Raw genomic sequence first — 18,757 nt, forward strand, 5'->3', positions numbered from 1 at the left:
AACTTTAATTTGCGCCCCTTGTGACATAAGGCATTCTCACTCTTTCATTGCATTGTTCAAAAAGTTATATTTAACTATCATGTAATTTTAATTTTATTATAATTAAAAAAAATCTATTGTCAACTAGGTTAGCAAAGAAATAATTTTAAAAACTACATATTGATGCCCTATTTAATAGTGGATTTTTATAGGAAAACGAAAAAAAAAGACACGGAATAGTTAAGTTTAACTTTTTGAACTATAATATGACAAAATAAAAGATAAATATAAATTTTTAAATCAGGAGATGGCAATCGTAAAAATGTGCTATACCACAAGAGGGTAAATTGAAGTTAATCTTACATTTATATACATGTTATGAGATGTTGAAAAAAATTTATACATTAAGAAGTTGAGCAATGCTAGCCCTGCAATTAGTTGTAATCTTACAAACTCATTTATTTAAGAACCCTTTTTCTCTTACTTATCTCACCATATTTTTTTTTTCTTTTTTTATAACTATAACCAAAGAAGGGGTTGGTGGCCGCTACTACCCCTTTGATGAGGGGTTATAGGGCTTATAATCCTTTCGGCTGTATATATACTTAGCACTCCTCTTAAAAATTAGGCTAAATTAAATATAAAAAAGCTTTCTATAAATATTCTTTTTTCCATTTTACCCTCTTGTTATTTAAAAATTTTTATTTTTCCTCCTTAAAATTTAAACTTGTGCGTAGTACTTTACTCAGTACTATTATAATTTCATCATTATTCCGTATAAAAGCTTTCTATAAATATTCTTTTTTCCATTTTACTCTCTTGTTATTTAAAAATTTTTATTTTTCCTCCTTAAAATTTAAACTTGTAGTACTTTACTCAGTACTATTATAATTTCATTATTATTCCGAGTATAAATTATGTGGTATAATAGAATAATTTATTGAAATACTCAATATACTTATGGTGGGAATGCATAAAAATCATATATTTTTTTCTCAAATTAGCTAATTTTGTTAAAGAAATTTTCTACTTTTTCCGTCATTTCTAAGAATAACATGATTATATTAGTAATTACTTAGTTATAAGATACAATATATGCACAGAACAGTGACAAAATATTAACAGTGCAAGATTAAGCGCTATAATTTCATATTTTGATGCGGCAAAATAGATATTTAAATGATAGAAAAATAAAGTGCAAAAGCGAATATTTATAGAGAAATTTTTTGTATTTTAGCCTAAAAATTACAAATGCTTTTTTTATCGATTTCTAACAAATCAACCATCTATGAATTTGTTTAAATATGCAATTATATATAAATAAACTATTTATATGTTGTAGAACACGTATGCTTAATTAAATTATGATTTTATAATAATAATAATAATAATATAATAATAATAATATATATTAATCATCAATCAAAAACAGAGCGTAGTGCACGGAATGTATGCATAGACCAGGTGCACGCAAAAGCTTGTGCTCTTTCCCGCTCGGGAATGCGCCAACCGCGTCAGAGATTAATTCCCCTGATATCTTCTTCGGTTTTGGCGCCTTTGGTTTCAAATTTGCGAAAAGCCCTTCCCTTCCTCCTCTTTCCTTTTTAACCCCCTCCTCCTCCTCCTCCTCCTCCTCTCTCGAAGAAACCCTAGGTGATCCCGACCTCCATCTCCCTCCGAGAGCTAGGGTTTCGAGGTCTCTTCAATGTCGCGGTTCCAGTTACCGTCCCCGCCTCGCAACGAGGCCACCTCGTGCGGATCTATGCTCCAAGAACTACAGGTTCTTTTTTTTTTTTTTATTGGCCTACTTTTTCCCATTTATTTCTTCGTAATTCTCTTCTTTGATTGTTTATGATTTCGAAATGAGCTTCCTTTTGTTGCGTTCTGAATGCTTGGGTCCCAATTTTTGGAGAATTATGAGGCATCGGATGGATTTTGGGGTTTTAATTGTATATTTGGTCAGTTATATTTCAATTATCATTAACTTACTCGCAGTTCTTGCGGTTTTCTTGGTCTCATTTTAGGGTTCTTGCTTGTTAAAAGCATTTTCCTTTTCAAAATTCACATTGTTGCATTTCTTGTACCTTGTACAGTCACTGTTTATTTGTTCTGAATTCTGATAATAACGAAGTAAAAGATTTATGTTCCTGAATGGCATGGTTCATACTTTAGCATGAAAAAAATAGCAGTTTGAAGAGAGAGAGATGCAAGCACAGAGGCAGTTAACCTTTTTCGTACATTTGGCTCCTTAACCTACTTTTTTCTTTAGGATTTCGGGTAATAACTTGCAGTAGGTTGGGTGGAGATCAGCTTACAATGTGAAATCTGCTATACATTTTTTCCATGAGATGAATGAAGCATTTCTTCTATTCCCTGTAATTAAGTTGCCCATGTCATTTCTTGAATGTTCAAGTGATGTTTCTGGGCCGGGTAAGATGCAGTGGCATGTACTTTGTGTACTGTGTTGGTGAAACAGTGAACTCAGGTCCCTGCAATTCAGAAGATACTTTGATGTTTAGTGAATCATTTGGTGAGGAGTTTTGGGTTGTTTGTTTCTTTTATGTTGTAGGATGCAGGAAAGGATTGCATATGCTTTGTTCTGATGCTTTCTGGTTACAACGTATAGTAGTTGTTTTTCGTCTTTATGTATTGGTCTGTCAAGTGGGCCAGTTTTGCTATATTTCAAAATATTCCAAAAATCTTTTGATCATCATTTGCTGATTACAATGATTATGATTCCTAGACCAACAATAAGGATGGACTTTCGTTTCAGGATTTGTGGGATGAAATAGGGGAGACTGACCTTGAAAGAGATAGAATGATATTACAACTTGAACAGGAATGCCTCAATATCTACAGAAAGAAAGTAGACCAAGCTAGAAAACAAAAGGCAGATTTGCATCAGATTTTGGCCGAGGGTGAAGCTGAAGTGTCTCTTGTCATCTCTGCTCTTGGTGAACGCGAGTCCCTTATGCGGGTTTGTGAACTGTTCTTCTCGTGAATGTTGTCTCTTTCTACTACTTCTTCTTTTATTTATTTATTTATTTATTTTATGAAATACTTACCTAGCTCCTTTCTTCTTATTCCTATTTGGATTTCCTTTTTTCTTTTTATTTTATCAGTTAGAAAAGCCAAAGGGCTCACTCAAGGAACAAGTGGCTGCATTAAAGCCTTTGCTGGAGGAATTGAGACGGAAGAAAGAAGAAAGGATCAGAGAATTTACGGATGTTCAATTGCAGATTGTTCGTATATGTGCTGAAATTGCAGGGCTTGCTCATCTAGAAAGTCCTGCTACTTTTAAGGTGGATGAAGGAGACTTAACTATTAAGAGACTGGGAGAGTTGAAGTCTCAACTCCATGAACTGCAGTTAGATAAGGTGTCATTCCTCACAAAAGAATAATTCATTCTTATTTTAGAGAAATTTTCTCCTTAACTTACCATGTTCTTCCCTTAAAATTTCAGAACCTTCGGTTGAAGAAGGTGAATGCTCTCGTGGAATCTATACATGAACTATGCATGGTGATGTCTGTTGAGCTTAATAAGACATTATCTGAAGTTCATTCCTGCTTCTCCAATTCAAGAAACAACCATTCAAAGAGTATTAGCAATGATACACTTGCTAGACTAGGGGGAACTGTTCATGCCCTAAAGCAAGAAAAATTGCAGAGGCTTAAAAAGGTGTGTTTGACAACATTTGGTTGTTTGTATGTAATCTAGAGAGCATTTAAGTATTGCTCAAGATTTTAAGTATCTTTATAGAGGAAGGACGTTGTTTGCATCCTTTTATATGATAAAGAAAAGCAAATGGGCAATAGATGTGATATTTCTTTTTGCTAGAGATTCAGTTACTACTTTCAGTATATTGTCTGAAAACTGAAATATTATTTTAACCTAGTCTATGAAAAGGAAAGGAAACTATGACCATCCAAACCTTGAATCTTGAGACCACTCGATGCATAGGTTAGAACTTAAAAGCATCTGAAAATCATTTAATATCTTGATAGCAAGGAACCATCTGATGTCATCTTGAAATAATCCATGTCTTGACTAAATGGAGGGTCACTAAGTGGGTAAGTTGAAACCAAATTTTTAAGAAATTACTCTCAATTTCATTGAATTATATGACCAAGTACTTGAATGAAGCTTGAAGTAAATCTCAAAGAACTGTAGTCTATCAGAGTACTTCAACAAATGTGTGAACAAGGCAGACATTGGGTAGATCTACAAAGTTTACTAATTTGTCACTACATATATTTCTCAATCCATACCTTTAGATATAGTGTTACTAAGTTAATGTCACCAAGTGTATATGTACCTTTAGATATAGTGTGACTAAGTTAATGTCACTAAATATATATTCTCTATGTATGCCTTTAGATACAGTGTGAATAAGTTATTTGGAAAAAGCTACCTTTCCTAAAATTAAGCTCCAATTTTATCATGTTTCATCATAAAAATGCATGAGTAGTGCTTGCAATGAGTAGTTCTCCCTATAATCTTATTTTTTTCCCCCTCGAAATTGTCAATATTATCTCGCGAAGTTTTGCAAAGGTAAAGTTGCTGACATTTATAACAAACAAAAAAATATTTGCACTTATTTCACTTAATGGAGAGTGAACTGTTATGAAAATTTTTAGGGGAAGGAAATTCTTATAATTATTTACTAAGATTGTATATCAAATTTACTGGCAGACAACATACCTTTTATGTCGTCAAAATCATGATTTGTCGTTTATTTGATTTAGTTGTTTTGCTTTCAGTAGTTGTTTTTAGCTATTGGAGTTTAGTGACTGTTTATTTTTGGCCAAAAGTGTTGAATAACTTTTGCTTATTATAAAATTATTTATGCTATCTTGTAGCTTCAAGATCTTGGAAGTACACTTATTGAGTTATGGAACCTCATGGACACGCCAGTTGATGAACAGAAGAGGTTTGACCATGTAACCTCCTTGATTTCAGCAACATCTGACGCAGTCACATGTAATGGATGCCTTGCGCTTGATGTGATTGAGCAGGTTGAATCTTGCTATTAATTTTCCTTCGTAAGCAAAGGGTCGAAAATTCTCATTGTTGGACCAATGAATTATTATGTATTACTATATCATTTTTTAACTTCTTGTTGTTAGGTTGGGATTGAAGCTGACAGGTTGAATGTTCTGAAAGCTAGCAAAATGAAAGAGCTTGTTCTGAAGAAACAGAGTGAGCTTGAAGAAATCTATCGAAGTGTTCATATGGATGTTGAAAGTGATACAGACCGACAGATTCTTATCAACTTCATCGATTCTGGTTATCATCAAATTCTTTCTTTGTGCATTCATATTTCTGCATTTCTACGATTGTGTTTTGATGTTATTATAAAGTGTCATGAATTTGTTAAACGTGTGGAAGGGCTACAATTTAGACCTAAATGTTGAGTTTTTCATACTGTTTCTTGTTTACCAACTTCTGGATTATCAAATGGGAAATCTTGTTTCTTCAAGAAAACTTCTTCCTTGCTCATCTCCTTTAGTGTATCTATTTACCAAATGTAGAATAACTGTATTAGTCGCTAACATTCTTCTTATTCGTTCTCTATCATGCATAAAAGTATGCGTAGAATTCAACCAACATTTCTCGCAAATATGTTAGTATTTTACTTCATTTTGTCTCAAAATATGGAGGACCTGCCAAAATACTATGTTGGCTTAGGAAATTCCAACAGCACAGTTTTGGGGAGCGTCAAACATATGCATACTTACTCCAAGTGGAAAGGATCTTTTCATGACCAAGGGTGGCTTGGCTGGAGCTTTTGTAGAAGTGCTGTTTGAATTGAGTTGTTGGAAGAATCTTTTGTGTCAAATCTCTTCTATAAGTTCAGGCTAAATGTAGATGTATAAGCTCTAAATATTAGCTTCTTTCTACCGGAGCTTTCACTTATCCAGAGAAGGTCTTCTTAAGGTCAGGCCAACAGGCACTTAGAGCCTATTTGGCCCATTCGGGGGCCAGTGCCTGATTGTATCACGCCTCAGCAGGTAGTGCATCTCAAGTGAGCTCAAAATTGAAGTAAGCGAAGCACATCTTTGTGTTTGATAATGCCAAATGCTTGAAAACTGCCTGCTCCATGCAACACATGCCCAGAAGTGATGCAGACAGCCCTTGGTCTGCAACATTAGTAAACAAACCTTTTCTGTCACTTGTAAAATTCTCGAGAGTTCGAACATTCAAATCAGTTATATTGTTGTGTCACTGAGGACCCTTACACTCAGATGCGTATTCTCAGGCACATAATGACTAGTCAAATGATCAAAGATGTTCAGCTACTACAATGTAATGTCGTACTATGATTAATTGATTAGTGCACTTTTGCATAAATGTTTATTATCTTAATAATGCACATGACCATCTAGAAGAATCCTTTGTTTCTTTTGGGAATTCATGTTTGGGATGATGCCGTCTTACATTCAGGGTTACTTAGACCATAGAAACATAAAATTGGTGACTGTATTGCACACATTGCTTGTTTTTATTAGTCTCCTGGGAATAAGCAAGTTTTTTTGTTTCTGCTTTCACAGAACATGATCAATTTTTCTTGAATTAACCTCACCTTTTCAAGTTCTCTATTTCTTTAGTTGTGATTTTGAGTTATTACTCCAGCTTCTTTCAACTTCTAAGCTTAACTAATGTGCTAAATGTTCTTCAGAGGATAATATTCTTAATGATATTTCTGAACAGGAAAAGCAGACCTCTGTGAGCTGTTGGGAGGCATGGAAAATCGAATTGAGAAGGCTAAAGAGCAAGCTTCTAGCAGAAAGGAGATTCTGGAGAAGGTTGAGAAATGGAAAATTGCATCTGAGGAGGAGAGGTGGCTTGATGATTATGAAAGGGTATTATAAACATTTAATACTATTAATTTCATTGATCAAAATTTCATATATTTTACTTGTTGACTATTTATGTCCCAACCTTGAATATTCAAAAGGTATGATTTTCAAAATACAAAGTTCTCTACTCGTAAACCTGTTATTTGTCAACTTTTATCTTGATTTAGCTATGTGAATCTGCTGCCTATTGCATTCTGATGCTGACATTTTGTTCAATATTAGATCTTACTATGTCCTGTTATGAATCAAAATGTAGATTCTTGATGAAATGAAAAGCCTCTACTGAATTATATTTCCCACTAAAATTTGGTTTTTGAAAGGGGTGAATCTGGAGATAAACCTGTCCTCTACCATTTCTCGGCGACCAGCAGGATGCAGTCCTGCAAGTAGGTTGCCTTCACCCCAAGAATTTCAGCACTCCTCCAAGTAATCTCTCTTTAGAGCTGATTATGTCTAATTTTTATCGGGTAAAAGTAGAGGACTCCCGTAAATAGCTAACCCACCTACTATAGGAGTGGGTGATAGGTATAATTCAGCTGGAACAAAAATTAGCAGGATGTGTCCTACAGAACAACTGTGACATGAGCCACTGACGTAATGCAAGACCTATAACCTATTCATTTTTCACACAGCGGTTTCTCAAAGAGATCCGATCAAATATATAAAGGGGTACATTATTTTTTAGATCATTGTCCATATCAAACAGTTTTATAACTCCAACAGAAAAGGTCGCCATGTAAAATAAATGCCATCACAAGGATGACAAGTGCCGTTGAAATAATAGGATGTTCATAACGATAAAACATATTTCATGACATCCTAAGCTCAATTTTGCCAACTTTTGAATGAATCTACTGTTCATCTCGTGTTCTGTTCTGATGAGTAACATCTCCTTTTCATTGCAGGATCAAAATCGTTATAATACTGGTCGAGGAGTGCACAAGAATCTAAAGCGTGCAGAAAAAGCACGAATACTTGTCAGCAAAATACCATGTGAGCTTTTAATGTCTTGTTTATCTTAGATGACCAAAGCTACATGGCTAAATGAAATGCTTTCGTTTATTACAAATTTGACTGATATAGTTACTGAATGAAGGCTAGAATAATTTGATGCATTTTTCAAATTTCTTTAGTTTAAAACAACCTAATTTTGGTCATGCATAATTTTGTTTGATAGATTTTGTGGCCTGAAATATAGATTTTGTATCATGAAATTTCATATCGGCCTTACTACCATTTAAAATTGTAGTCACATTTTTAGTAACGTTTATCTGTTTGTTGCTTTCTCATGGTTTGCTTGGTGATGCATGTGGTATAATTATATGAACATCTTCAATTGCGGAAGTAGTCATTATAGTCTTCTCAGAAATACCTGTAATTTTGAAAGAAAGCTCCCTACTATGAAAGCTTCAAAACCGGAAACAACCATAATTTATTTACTACTTCCTTCGTCAGGTACTCTCAAATGGCTCAGAATTGCAACTGTTTATTTGCTACACTTTTTTCCTTAGTTATTCTGAAATGGTTTTAGGAATCAAATTATAGGGGCACTTAGCATCAAAATGAAGTAGCCAACGCTGCGCTTCTTTCTCTTCCCTCATTTTCTCTCTTTTTCTCTTTCTCCCCCCTTCTTCTCATCTATATACCTCGTTCTCAGTTTTTAGCTCCGAAAACAAAGTAGTCTGGAATGCTCTAGAGGATGAACTGACCTAATTGAGTCAGTTGGAGCAAACTTATTCCAAGTCAATTGAACCAACTTTGACCGACTTTGGAGCCTATAAAGGTGTGGGCTCCACACCAAGGCAAGCTTTTGAGAGCCACCACAAAGAGAATGGGTGTAGAATAGTGTAGTAACTAGTAGGTAGGTTAGAGTGAGAATCTACCACTAGTCTTTGGTTAGTGTGTGACTCCGTTACATGCTAAAAATGCGTGATTTTATAAATATATAGTTGTGATTGTGGTGTGAGAGCTTGTATTTTGTGTATTAATAAAATGACTTTGTTGTTATTCTTAATACGCCAGTATTCTACAATTTTTTATTAGATCTAGATTTAGAAAAAGAAAATTTTGCTAGTTCAGGTGGTCAAAATTCTGCCAGTATAAACAGTTAAATACCGAAATAAGTAGATACTCTGCCATTGCACAGTCTGAGATTATAAAATTGTTTGATCTTAGACTTGACTTGGTTGATAGCTAGAAATCACCAAGACACTATGGCAGATCTAACTAGGGCAACTAGCAAAACTAAAAAAGCTTAACAACTATAATTATGGTTAGTGGTAAACCTGCATAGAGTCTTACCTGTAAGGGTAGAACTATTGGGAGGTAGTTAGTGGTGCAGAGATGATCCTACCACCAAAGGAGAATGTTCAGGTGTCCAAAAAGTGGCATATCAAGACTGAGAAAACGATATTCGTTTCGAAGATGACAATCGAGGAGGGGCTATTGGAGCACATAAGAGGTGCAAACAACCATGCCTGCATGGGATGCCCTCGCCACATTATTTTCGTGGAAGAATGATGCCTAACTTCAATGACCAGAGAACGATCTTTTGCCTGTATCACAAGGTGATGTGACAATTATAAAGTTAAAATTTCTTTGCTTTGAAATTTCTCAGTTAGGTCCATAATTAAAAAATATTAAATTAACAATCAAAGGATACGGAGAATTATTGTTCATAGCCTAAAACACAAATACAATGGGTTTGTTGCTACCATATGAGGTTGGTTTATTAACCTACATAGGGAGTTGAAAAATTTACTAGCTAATCAAAAGGGTCTAAATAAACAGATGGTTGGGGTCTCACTAAAAAATAAAGAGGAGACACTTTGTCCCAATAGAAGAAAGAGTTATGCAACAAGGGGACAAAGAGCTGCAAGATTATAAAGAGTTCTGTATGCCAAAACAACGGTTGGTTGAGAGTCATTTGGTAATGTGATTCCACATCCAGAAGGATTGTGGTAGTTGGTCTTCTAAAGGCGATAGACGATGAAGTGGAGTGTTATAACTACGATAAGAAAGGACAATTTACTCGAAATTGCTGACTTATATGAGAAACAAGCACAGAGCAACATGGCAATATTAGGTGACCACCAAACAACATTTACTAGTGAAGAAGAGTGGGATGTTCAAGCCTCATTGTCATAATAGAAACAAATAAAGGTTGTTATTTACACAAGGACGTGGCCTTTGAAGAACGAAGATTGAAAAATGTTGTAATTATAGAAGAGACAATAGAAGGGAAGCCGAATGCCAAGAAGGAAGAACAATTGGAGCAGGTATCAACAAATGCCCTTATAGTAGTAGCAAATCCAGATTGAATCATCAATTCTGAATGTTTCAATCATATGATCGGTAATAAGGAAATGCTACACTGTGATTGAATATAAAGGAGGAAGATTAGTGGTGACAACTAACAAATTGAGGTTGTTTAGTACTCACATAGGAAAGAGTTCACACCTCAATTCAGTTTGCACCAAGTGCAGTTGTAGAATGTCTACCATATGTCATGTATGAAGAAAAATCTCTTATCTACATTAAAGCTAACTATGTCAGACAACTATGTGTGGGCCACAAGGCATGAAGATATTCTGTAGTCTCAAGTCATCGAACAAACCGATCAAAGAAAGAAGGTAGAGTTCAGCTATGTAATGGTGCTTCTTTTTTCTATGAGAATGGGTTGGTTCCTAAATGGTGCATATAAATAATAAATAATAAATAAAGTATAATCTATATATATATATGTATATAAATATAATAATCTATGTATATTATATAATATTATAATTTAATATAATATATAATTGTTTAATATAACATAGCTCCTATAAGTACCAAGTCATTGGTGCTTGTAAGTTTTTGGCCTTTGGATTAAGGAATGTGCAGTTAGGATGATGTGGGCCCCTTAGGGTTGAGTAGGTGGTTGGTTGAATAGTATGATCTAACGGGTGAAAATAGTCAGAGGCGTAGATCTAACGGTAAAAAATTTACAAGCACTAAGTGCTTGGTGCTTTTACAAGCACCATAGCCGGACTCTCTCTATATATATATATATATATATATAGAGTCCACATCATCCTAACCGCACATTACTTAATCCAAGGGCCGAAAACTTACAAGCACCAATGACTTGGTACTTTTAAAACCACAAGAGCTCAATTATATATATATATATATATATATTCTGGCTAGGCTGGTAATGGTATCGGTAGCATGGAGGCCTCCGTGCTATCAAGTTGTTTTCATGATGTAGCTTCCAATCGACGATTGCTCCGTTAGACTTGATCTACCATCATTGGAAGTATTGAAAACTAAATTCATAATTTTTTTGACATCATTTACCTATCAAACGAGTAGTCTAAAACTAAACGGCTAAAAATAAAATCTCATAAAAAATAATGAATAAAATACTTGAATTTAAGATGAAGACACTACTCTAAATAGTGAAAAAATTTTCTATAAAAATTTCATCAGATTTGGATCGTTTTACACCGTTAAATTCACAAACGCATCACATCGACCATGTTAAAATTGTCAATTTTGAGACCTTTTTGATCACTAGCTAAATGATGTCGAAAAATTATGAAATTTAGTTTCTAATACTTTTAATAGTGTAGATTAAGTCTAACGGAAGCCGATCATTCAATTTGGAAGCCGCATCATTGAAAACAACTTGGTAGCACGAAAGCCTCCGTGCTACGCGATAGTATACCAGCTAGCTCTATATATATATATATATATATATATATATATATATATATATCTCGATCCGACCATATGATAGCCATCGTGCCTCCGAAAGCACGATGGTATATATATAGAGTTGAGTTGGAATGCTATTCGTAGCTAACGGGCTCCGTTGCCACCTATTTGTTTTCGATGATGGAGTCTTCAAATCGACGATCGGCATCGTTGAACATGATTTATACCACTTGAAGTATGTAGAAACCAAATTTCAATTTTTTTCAGCATCATTGGCCTAATGATCAAAGGGTTTCAAATTTTATAATTTTAATCGTAGATATGAGGTGTTTTCTCGTTTAACGGTGTAAAGCTATCCAAATCAATTGAATTTTGGTTGAAAAATTCTTTAAACTATTTAGAACAAGATCTATACTCTCGATCTTAATTATAAAATTCCTATCATCGCTTTTTAGAGGATATTCATTTTCAGCCGTTCATTTTAACGCCTACTTGATGGACAAGAGAACAACATCGAAAAAGTATGAAATTTGATTTCTAGATACTTCAAGTGCTATAGATTATTTTCAACGGTACCGATTGTCGATTTAGAGGCTCCATCATAAAAAACAAATGTGTAGCAACGGAGTCCGTTTACTATCGATAGTATTCCAGTTCAACTCTCTCTCTCTCTCTCTCTATATATATATATATATATATATATATATATATATATATATATATATATATATATATATATGCATATGCATTGGGAATTCAATGGGAATTCTCATAATATAATATGCATTGGGAATTCTCAATGGGAAATCTCCTAACATAATATGCATTAAGAGTTCTCAATGGGAATTCCCCACCTCATAATATAATATGCATATGCATTGGATTCCCACCTCATATAGATGCATGATGCATATGGGGCCTGCTACGGTGTTTTTCTTTTGTATGGGTGGAGCCCGTTGGCCTTTTCTTTTATGCAGAGCCATAGTTTTCTTTTGCATCCGCGAGTTTTCCTTTCATGCAGCGGCTAGCTTTCCTAAAAAATAAAAAATTGCTTTCTCTTGCTGTACTTTTTCTTGCCTTTGTATATGTGTGTGGGTTTCGCATTAACTGCGGGCCTTTCATAGTGCCGTTTCGATTATTAATGCGGATTGAGATGATGCTGTTTGCTGTCTGGTGCTTCCTTTCCCTTCGTCGTTCCGCCTTCTCTCTCTCCCACGTGGTCTCTGCTATGCGATCCATTGTTTCCTCCATTTCCCCGGGCGGCTATGGTCGTTTGGGCAAGGACGGGTGTGGTACGGCGCTGTCGCTGTCTTCCCCGCAGCCTGGGGGGGCGTTTGGTATGGTGGTGGCCCCTTCGCTTTGCTGCAGCCGGTTTTGGTTCTTCGAATGGTGGGCTCTATGTGCCCATGCATGATGTGGCCTTCTGTAACTCGCCGACGCGTCGTGGAGGACGACCGTCGGTGTAGATGACACGGGGGCGGGGGTGAGATAGTGACAGGTCGTATACCCTCTTCATCTAGGTGTTTGCCCTCCTCCTTTCCTTTCTTCTTAGATTGTTCGATATTTTACTTTGATATTAATAAATAGATAGATGCAATAGTTTTGTCTATTTTCATTTTTTCTTCAGTTTGCTTCTAGTTTTGATGCTTTCTTCGTCCTCCTCTGGTTGTGGTTTTGTTCTTATATTTCCTTCCTTTTTGGAGGAGCATAGGTTGGATTTGCTCTAATTTTTTTATTTTCTCCTTGGTTTTGGGTGACCACGGCTGCTCGGTGTCTGGATTGAAGCTCACGGGACTGTGCTGCGGTAATTTTTGGTTGGAGTATTGGTCTGTATTTTTGTGTCGGTATTTGTTTGCGGCGTTGTGTCCACCTTGAGCCAGTGTTTGAAAAGGCGCGCCTCAAGCGCGTGCCTCAGCGCCTAGGCGCAAGGCGCGAGTCTCAATGCCTCAGGGAGTGAGGCGCGCGCCTCAGACGCGCCTCGTGATATTTACGTTTAATGTGTCTACGGTGTGGGTTTTTGGGTTTTGAGTTTCTTCAATATATTTTAAAATGTTAAGAAAGTTTTTTAAAAAAATTTCTACTTGAATGTTTTCTTTTCCTTTTCTTTTGGTCGTTCTCTCTTCCACCCCCCAATGGCAATAAATAGCAGCGGCAAGAAGAAAGAAGCAGCAGCAAACACTTTAAAGCTGAAAGTTGAAACATAATTTTTTTTATTTTTAAGTTGAGAACATTTATGCATGCGATTTCTTTACATTTTTATGGTTATTTTGTTTTTGTATAGCTATTTTAGAATTTTTTAATATAAAACATCCATTTAAAACAGGCTTGTTAAGAGTGTTTTATTTTTATTAGACATGCGCCTCACCTTCTTCAGGCGCGCGCCTTGCGGTGCACCTCACGCCTAGGCTCCATAAAACCTTTGCGCCTTTTTACGCCTTGCGCCTTTTCAAACACTGCCTTGAGCTCACCGTTTTGTTTTTATCTTGATACATGTTTGCTTATTCTGATGCCGGTGATATAGGGCCGGTTCGTTGGCCGCGCACTGTTGCTGGTCGAGGGTTTTTTGGGTCATAAGGTAATACGTGCTTTTTCTGTGGTGGTATCTTTTTTTCTGATTGCTTTTCCCTTCGTTTTCTTGTTGGTTCGGGCTTTGTGTTCCTAGCATGTTTTCTGTGTTTACACTTCGGCTTTGGCCGTAGTTATGTCAGCGATTTCTGTTACTGTTTGCTTTCGTGAGTTGTTTTGTGATGTGTGCCAGTGCTTTTCTCTGGTGCCGCCGATTTACGATATCCCTGTTGAAAATAAGCAGGGTTTGGTTAGTGTTATGCTAATATCGAGCTTCGTAGGGGAGATTTTGTTACGGAATCTGTTAGGCGTTGGAGTATACTGTGTGATGATATTGATCGGGCTGAAGAAGATGTCGCCCGTTGAGCTGTTGGAAAACTTCATGATGAGTTGGTCTTCAAAGTAAGGGACTTTAATTTGGAGGATATAAATTTCTATGAAAATTTGTATGAACGCCTTTGTGCGGACCATAGTGTGCTCGAGAAAAAATACAAATAGGCTTAAAGTCGACTACAACTTCCTACGAGGCTACTACAACGATCCGCTCGCTGAGAAGGATAGTTATGTTGTTGAGCTGCGGAAAGTGAGAAAAAGTATAGATAGGTGCGCCAAGATGCTTAGCCGGCTGAATGCTACTGCGCAAGGCCATAATAGTAGTGCTGCTGGTTCAGATGAGGATCCCGTAGCACCACCTGGCTATGAAATTAAGTGGCCTGTGGTGGATCATCTGCTTTGGTTTGTGGCTGCTTGCCTTTTTTGTTTTTTGTGTGCTTACCCATGTAGAAAGCTATAGCAGGAAGCTTTTTTTTCCCTCTTTTTTCTCGCTGTTTTCTTTACCGTACCTACCTTGACGATGTAAAATTGGAACTTAGTTTACTTTGTTACGCTCTTAATTTTTCCTTACTACATGATAATTGATCCTAAAAGGCATGCCAACTTGACTGGCCTATTGGCAATCGTTGCAGCCTATGAGAAGCCCGCTGGTTAGTTGTAGAAATTCCGCTGGTTGATCAACCTGAGCCTAGATATTTTATGCATCCTGTGTTTTTGGAGTGTTGGGTACATGTTCGATTTTTACAAGTTGGTTTCGGGCTTCTGGGTTTTTAAGAATAATAACTTTCTTTCCTGTTTTCATAGAAGTCGATGATGGCCCGGCTTGCTCTCTGATTATTGACTTGTAAAAGCGAGGCAACTTGACTGGCCTAATGGCAATGGTTGCAGCTTTTGGGGAGTGGCAATAGTTGGTTTAGTTTTTGTCCCATACGATGGAGAGAAATTGCAATGGTTGATTGTAGAAGTTTTTTGTTGGTTTTATGTATAAATAATCTACAAATATTTTTCTGATTAAGACAATGAGTAATGAATGTTGATTTTTTTTCTATCTTCAGTTTGAGTCAAAGTATTTTGAGAACTTCGATTGTTGATTGTAATATTATTGATTTGGGAAAAATGTACCTCCCCTGAACTTTCACGCTTTTACTATGTGAACCAAATTTTAATTTATTTAATGGAGCAATGCCTAATCATCTGAACTACATAACTTCCCTAATGGTTTATCCTAAATGTGTCCATAATGCTTGTGTAATTTATTTATCATGTGACAATTAAATCTCATATCAGCATTACTTTTTATGTTTTTTCTGCAGTGCGATTTTCTCTTTCTAGTTGTCATTAGAAGTGGGTTGTCATTTACGGCTAGTCTTGTTCTTTCTGATGTTTCATATCTCCTTTCATTTTGTAGCTATGATAGAGAATTTGAGTGCAAAAATTAGAGCTTGGGAGCAGGAGAAAGGAATTCCATTTATGTATGACAAGGTGAAGTGCTAGAACACACAAAATTTTATGAGGAATGACAAATATCGATGTAATATATGTATCTAATGTAGAGAGTGGTACTTCGCTTTTCAGGTAAGATTGTTAGACACCCTGGAAGAATACGCGGCACTCAGGCAGCAGAAAGAAGAGGAAAAGCGGCGATCCCGGGTGTGTTCACGTTTCACACCCTATATGCTTTCTTATACTATATTTATCACCTTTTTTTTGTCAAGTTGCTTGATTCAATTCTTATTATATTTGTCTTAAAATAATAATTTAGGGTTGGCCATCTCTGTGTTCTCTGTGATGTCCATTCATGGGTGAACCGAATCTTATGCCAAATGATTGGCAGGACAGACCAAGTCAAACACTGTCTCTCCTCATTTTTGTTCATGTATTCCTTCATTTAGGAAGACTGCTTTTGCAAATGTTAGATGTCCTTTAATCTGGAAAAGACTTCTTTTCTTACTGCATATAAATCGTCCATTTGTTGACCTTTTATTTGACTAAATCTTATTCCACCACTGATTTTTAAGTTGCACCTGTATTACAAATAATTTAGCGTCCTCTTTTCTTTCCTCCTACTTGGCAATAAAATACATACATTACTGACTAGGGCAAAGTGTTCGAGTGTTCCAGTTGCCGTGCCAATGTACAAAAACTGCAAACTGCAGATTCTATGTGATTTTTGCATGAGAGAAGAATTTTTTGTTGGTGTCATGTAAACCAATCTCATGTAATATTTTTGATTACATTTGATTTTTTGTTCACTTGCAATGGGAATGGCGGAAATTACTTATTACTCTCTCTGCTAATTCCATATTCTGCAGGAGCAGAAGAAGCTACAAGAGCAACAAACTGCTGAGCAAGAAGCACTCTATGGGACGAAGCCAAGCCCGATGCGGCAGTTCCCTGTGAAGAAACCGCTGGGACAGAGCTCCAACGTGAACATGGCTGTTGGAACTCCCACCGGCCGCCGTGTCTCCACCCCGTTGTCGCGGCATGGGTTCGCATCTTCTGGTAAGGACAAAAAGGAGATTGGAAAGGGGAATGCGGTGATTCCTGTCAACTATGTCGCCCTTCCAAAGGACATTCTATCCCCTTGAGAAGCAGTCTTCCATAGCATGATCTCCGTGCTAATTAGTGCACGCCTCTGGTGAAGTTGTAATGGAGCATTATCTGCTCTTTCTTTCTTTTCCTTTCCTGGAATGAAATATCTATGATTTCATCTATGTTGTGCTGTTTGTGCAATTGCTGCTTTTCTATTTTGATTACTGTTTTTACATTTGGCTGATGATTCTGCTACTTGTAAATGCTTCTGTTACTAGATTGGAGTACATGAGTGAAGTAAATGAGTTCTCTCAGGTGCAGCTCAATTTCTTTTCTAAATTTCGTCGGTTTTGCCTGAACATTTCTTTCACATTCAGTTATATGTGAGACTAATAGGATCTGGATCATGATATGGATATACCGATCCATTTGCCGATTAATTTTGAAATAGATTTCGTGTAGCATATCCGGCGTCCAAATTGTGAATTCATATCTAAATTGGGATTCATATCTGATGGAGCTTTGATACATATCATCAACAATTTACATGAAGGGATGTGTGTATTTTGTGTGTATTAATTTATTTGATAAATAATTTTTTCGCTCATCCTTTATTTCTAGTTTTGTCATTCTACTTGATTTGCTCAACTTTACATGTAAGTTGCTACATTTCGCGCACTGTTACATATTTATTGCACAATTTCAATTTTGTTACGCCGAAGGAATTGTTATGTTTCATTAATTTTAGTGTCAACTTACATTGAAAGTTAGGTTAAATATTGAACTCAAAGTTCAGCTTATTTTGAATATGAAACAATTAAACTACTAGAGATCATTATAGTGGATTTGCTATTAGAACCTGATTTGAAACTACACGACAAATTCAATATAATTACGTTACAGACCTAATAAGTAATAACCCTATTAAAGCTATAAATACCTGTTAAATTATGCACCTGTTTGGCCCAGCTTTTGCTGGGCCCAAAGGTGCAGTGTCATGTAGTTATCTTTCTGTTTGGTTAGTTTGTCGTATGTTTGTAAATAGGCGGAAAAAAAAAAGAAACTGCCGCTGATGGGTTTATTACTGCAGAAGCTCCAAACCCCATATGCGGCTGTTTTTCTCTAGTGGTGATTTTATGCTGTAGAAGATTGGTTTTGGCTGTGGTATAATTCATCAAATCAAATAAATTATCGTGATCACTATTAATTCTGAGGAACTTGAATTGCTTTACTCCCTTGCTGTCACAAATGTAGGAGGAAATTAATTGATCTTCATGGAAGAAGCATGATGTTCATGTGCAATATATGCATCTCAAAAGTTCCTGCACAATTGCGTGTAAATTTTTCAATGATTGGCGAATCGGTTTTCCTGTAATAACAGCAATCATCATTGTTTGTCAGGGTGCTTGTGGATGGGTATATAGCAACTGCCTCTGAGACCATTGAAAAACTGCAACTTAGGAGCCATTCTGGAGTAGTACAGTAAATGGCAGTGTTCAGCCATGCACACTGCACAACAAAAAACTTTTTCAATGCGCCGCACCGCAGCGAAAAAGCTGGGTCGAATCGGCTCGAAAGCTAGTGGTCTATGAGGTCACAGAGCTTTGTGTTTGTTCATTTTTCCTTTTTTGATAGTGTGTACTCCACTATGTATTCATTGAAAGATACATTGCCTAGCATCCTCATCTACAAAATATTCTCCTCATAATGAGTTAAAAATATAAGATTACATGATCACTAAGCTAGCCTAGCTTGCTCTTCTTATCCATTCTAGTAAGATGCACAT

The 18,757-nt window shown here is 36.1% G+C and overlaps 1 protein-coding gene across 2 annotated transcripts; it reads left to right on the forward strand.

Annotated features, from left to right (window-relative positions):
* LOC109708529 (65-kDa microtubule-associated protein 5) lies at window positions 1,548–17,310 on the forward strand. 2 transcript variants are annotated; one of them, XM_020230317.1, is made up of 11 exons: window positions 1,548–1,759; window positions 2,753–2,956; window positions 3,102–3,356; window positions 3,443–3,658; window positions 4,840–4,995; window positions 5,107–5,266; window positions 6,692–6,843; window positions 7,746–7,833; window positions 15,848–15,921; window positions 16,015–16,089; window positions 16,752–17,310. In XM_020230317.1, exons 1-11 carry the CDS (start codon window positions 1,685–1,687, stop codon window positions 17,025–17,027), a joined length of 1,731 nt encoding a protein of 576 aa, XP_020085906.1. In that variant the 5' UTR covers window positions 1,548–1,684; the 3' UTR covers window positions 17,028–17,310. The 2 variants fall into 2 exon arrangements, with proteins under 2 accessions (XP_020085906.1, XP_020085907.1); XM_020230318.1 differs by having other exon boundaries at window positions 16,758–17,310.

Source organism: Ananas comosus, linkage group 4 (assembly GCF_001540865.1).
Source record: "Ananas comosus cultivar F153 linkage group 4, ASM154086v1, whole genome shotgun sequence".
Taxonomy (NCBI): domain Eukaryota; kingdom Viridiplantae; phylum Streptophyta; class Magnoliopsida; order Poales; family Bromeliaceae; genus Ananas; species Ananas comosus.

Coding starts and splice junctions, on each gene's coding strand:
- LOC109708529 (XM_020230317.1), top strand. CDS start 1,685: ATGTCGCGGTTCCAGTTACCGTCCCCGCCTCGCAACGAGGCCACCTCG. Junction 1,760..2,752: donor CTATGCTCCAAGAACTACAG/GTTCTTTTTTTT, acceptor CTTTCGTTTCAG/GATTTGTGGGATGAAATAGG. Junction 3,357..3,442: donor ATGAACTGCAGTTAGATAAG/GTGTCATTCCTC, acceptor TTAAAATTTCAG/AACCTTCGGTTGAAGAAGGT.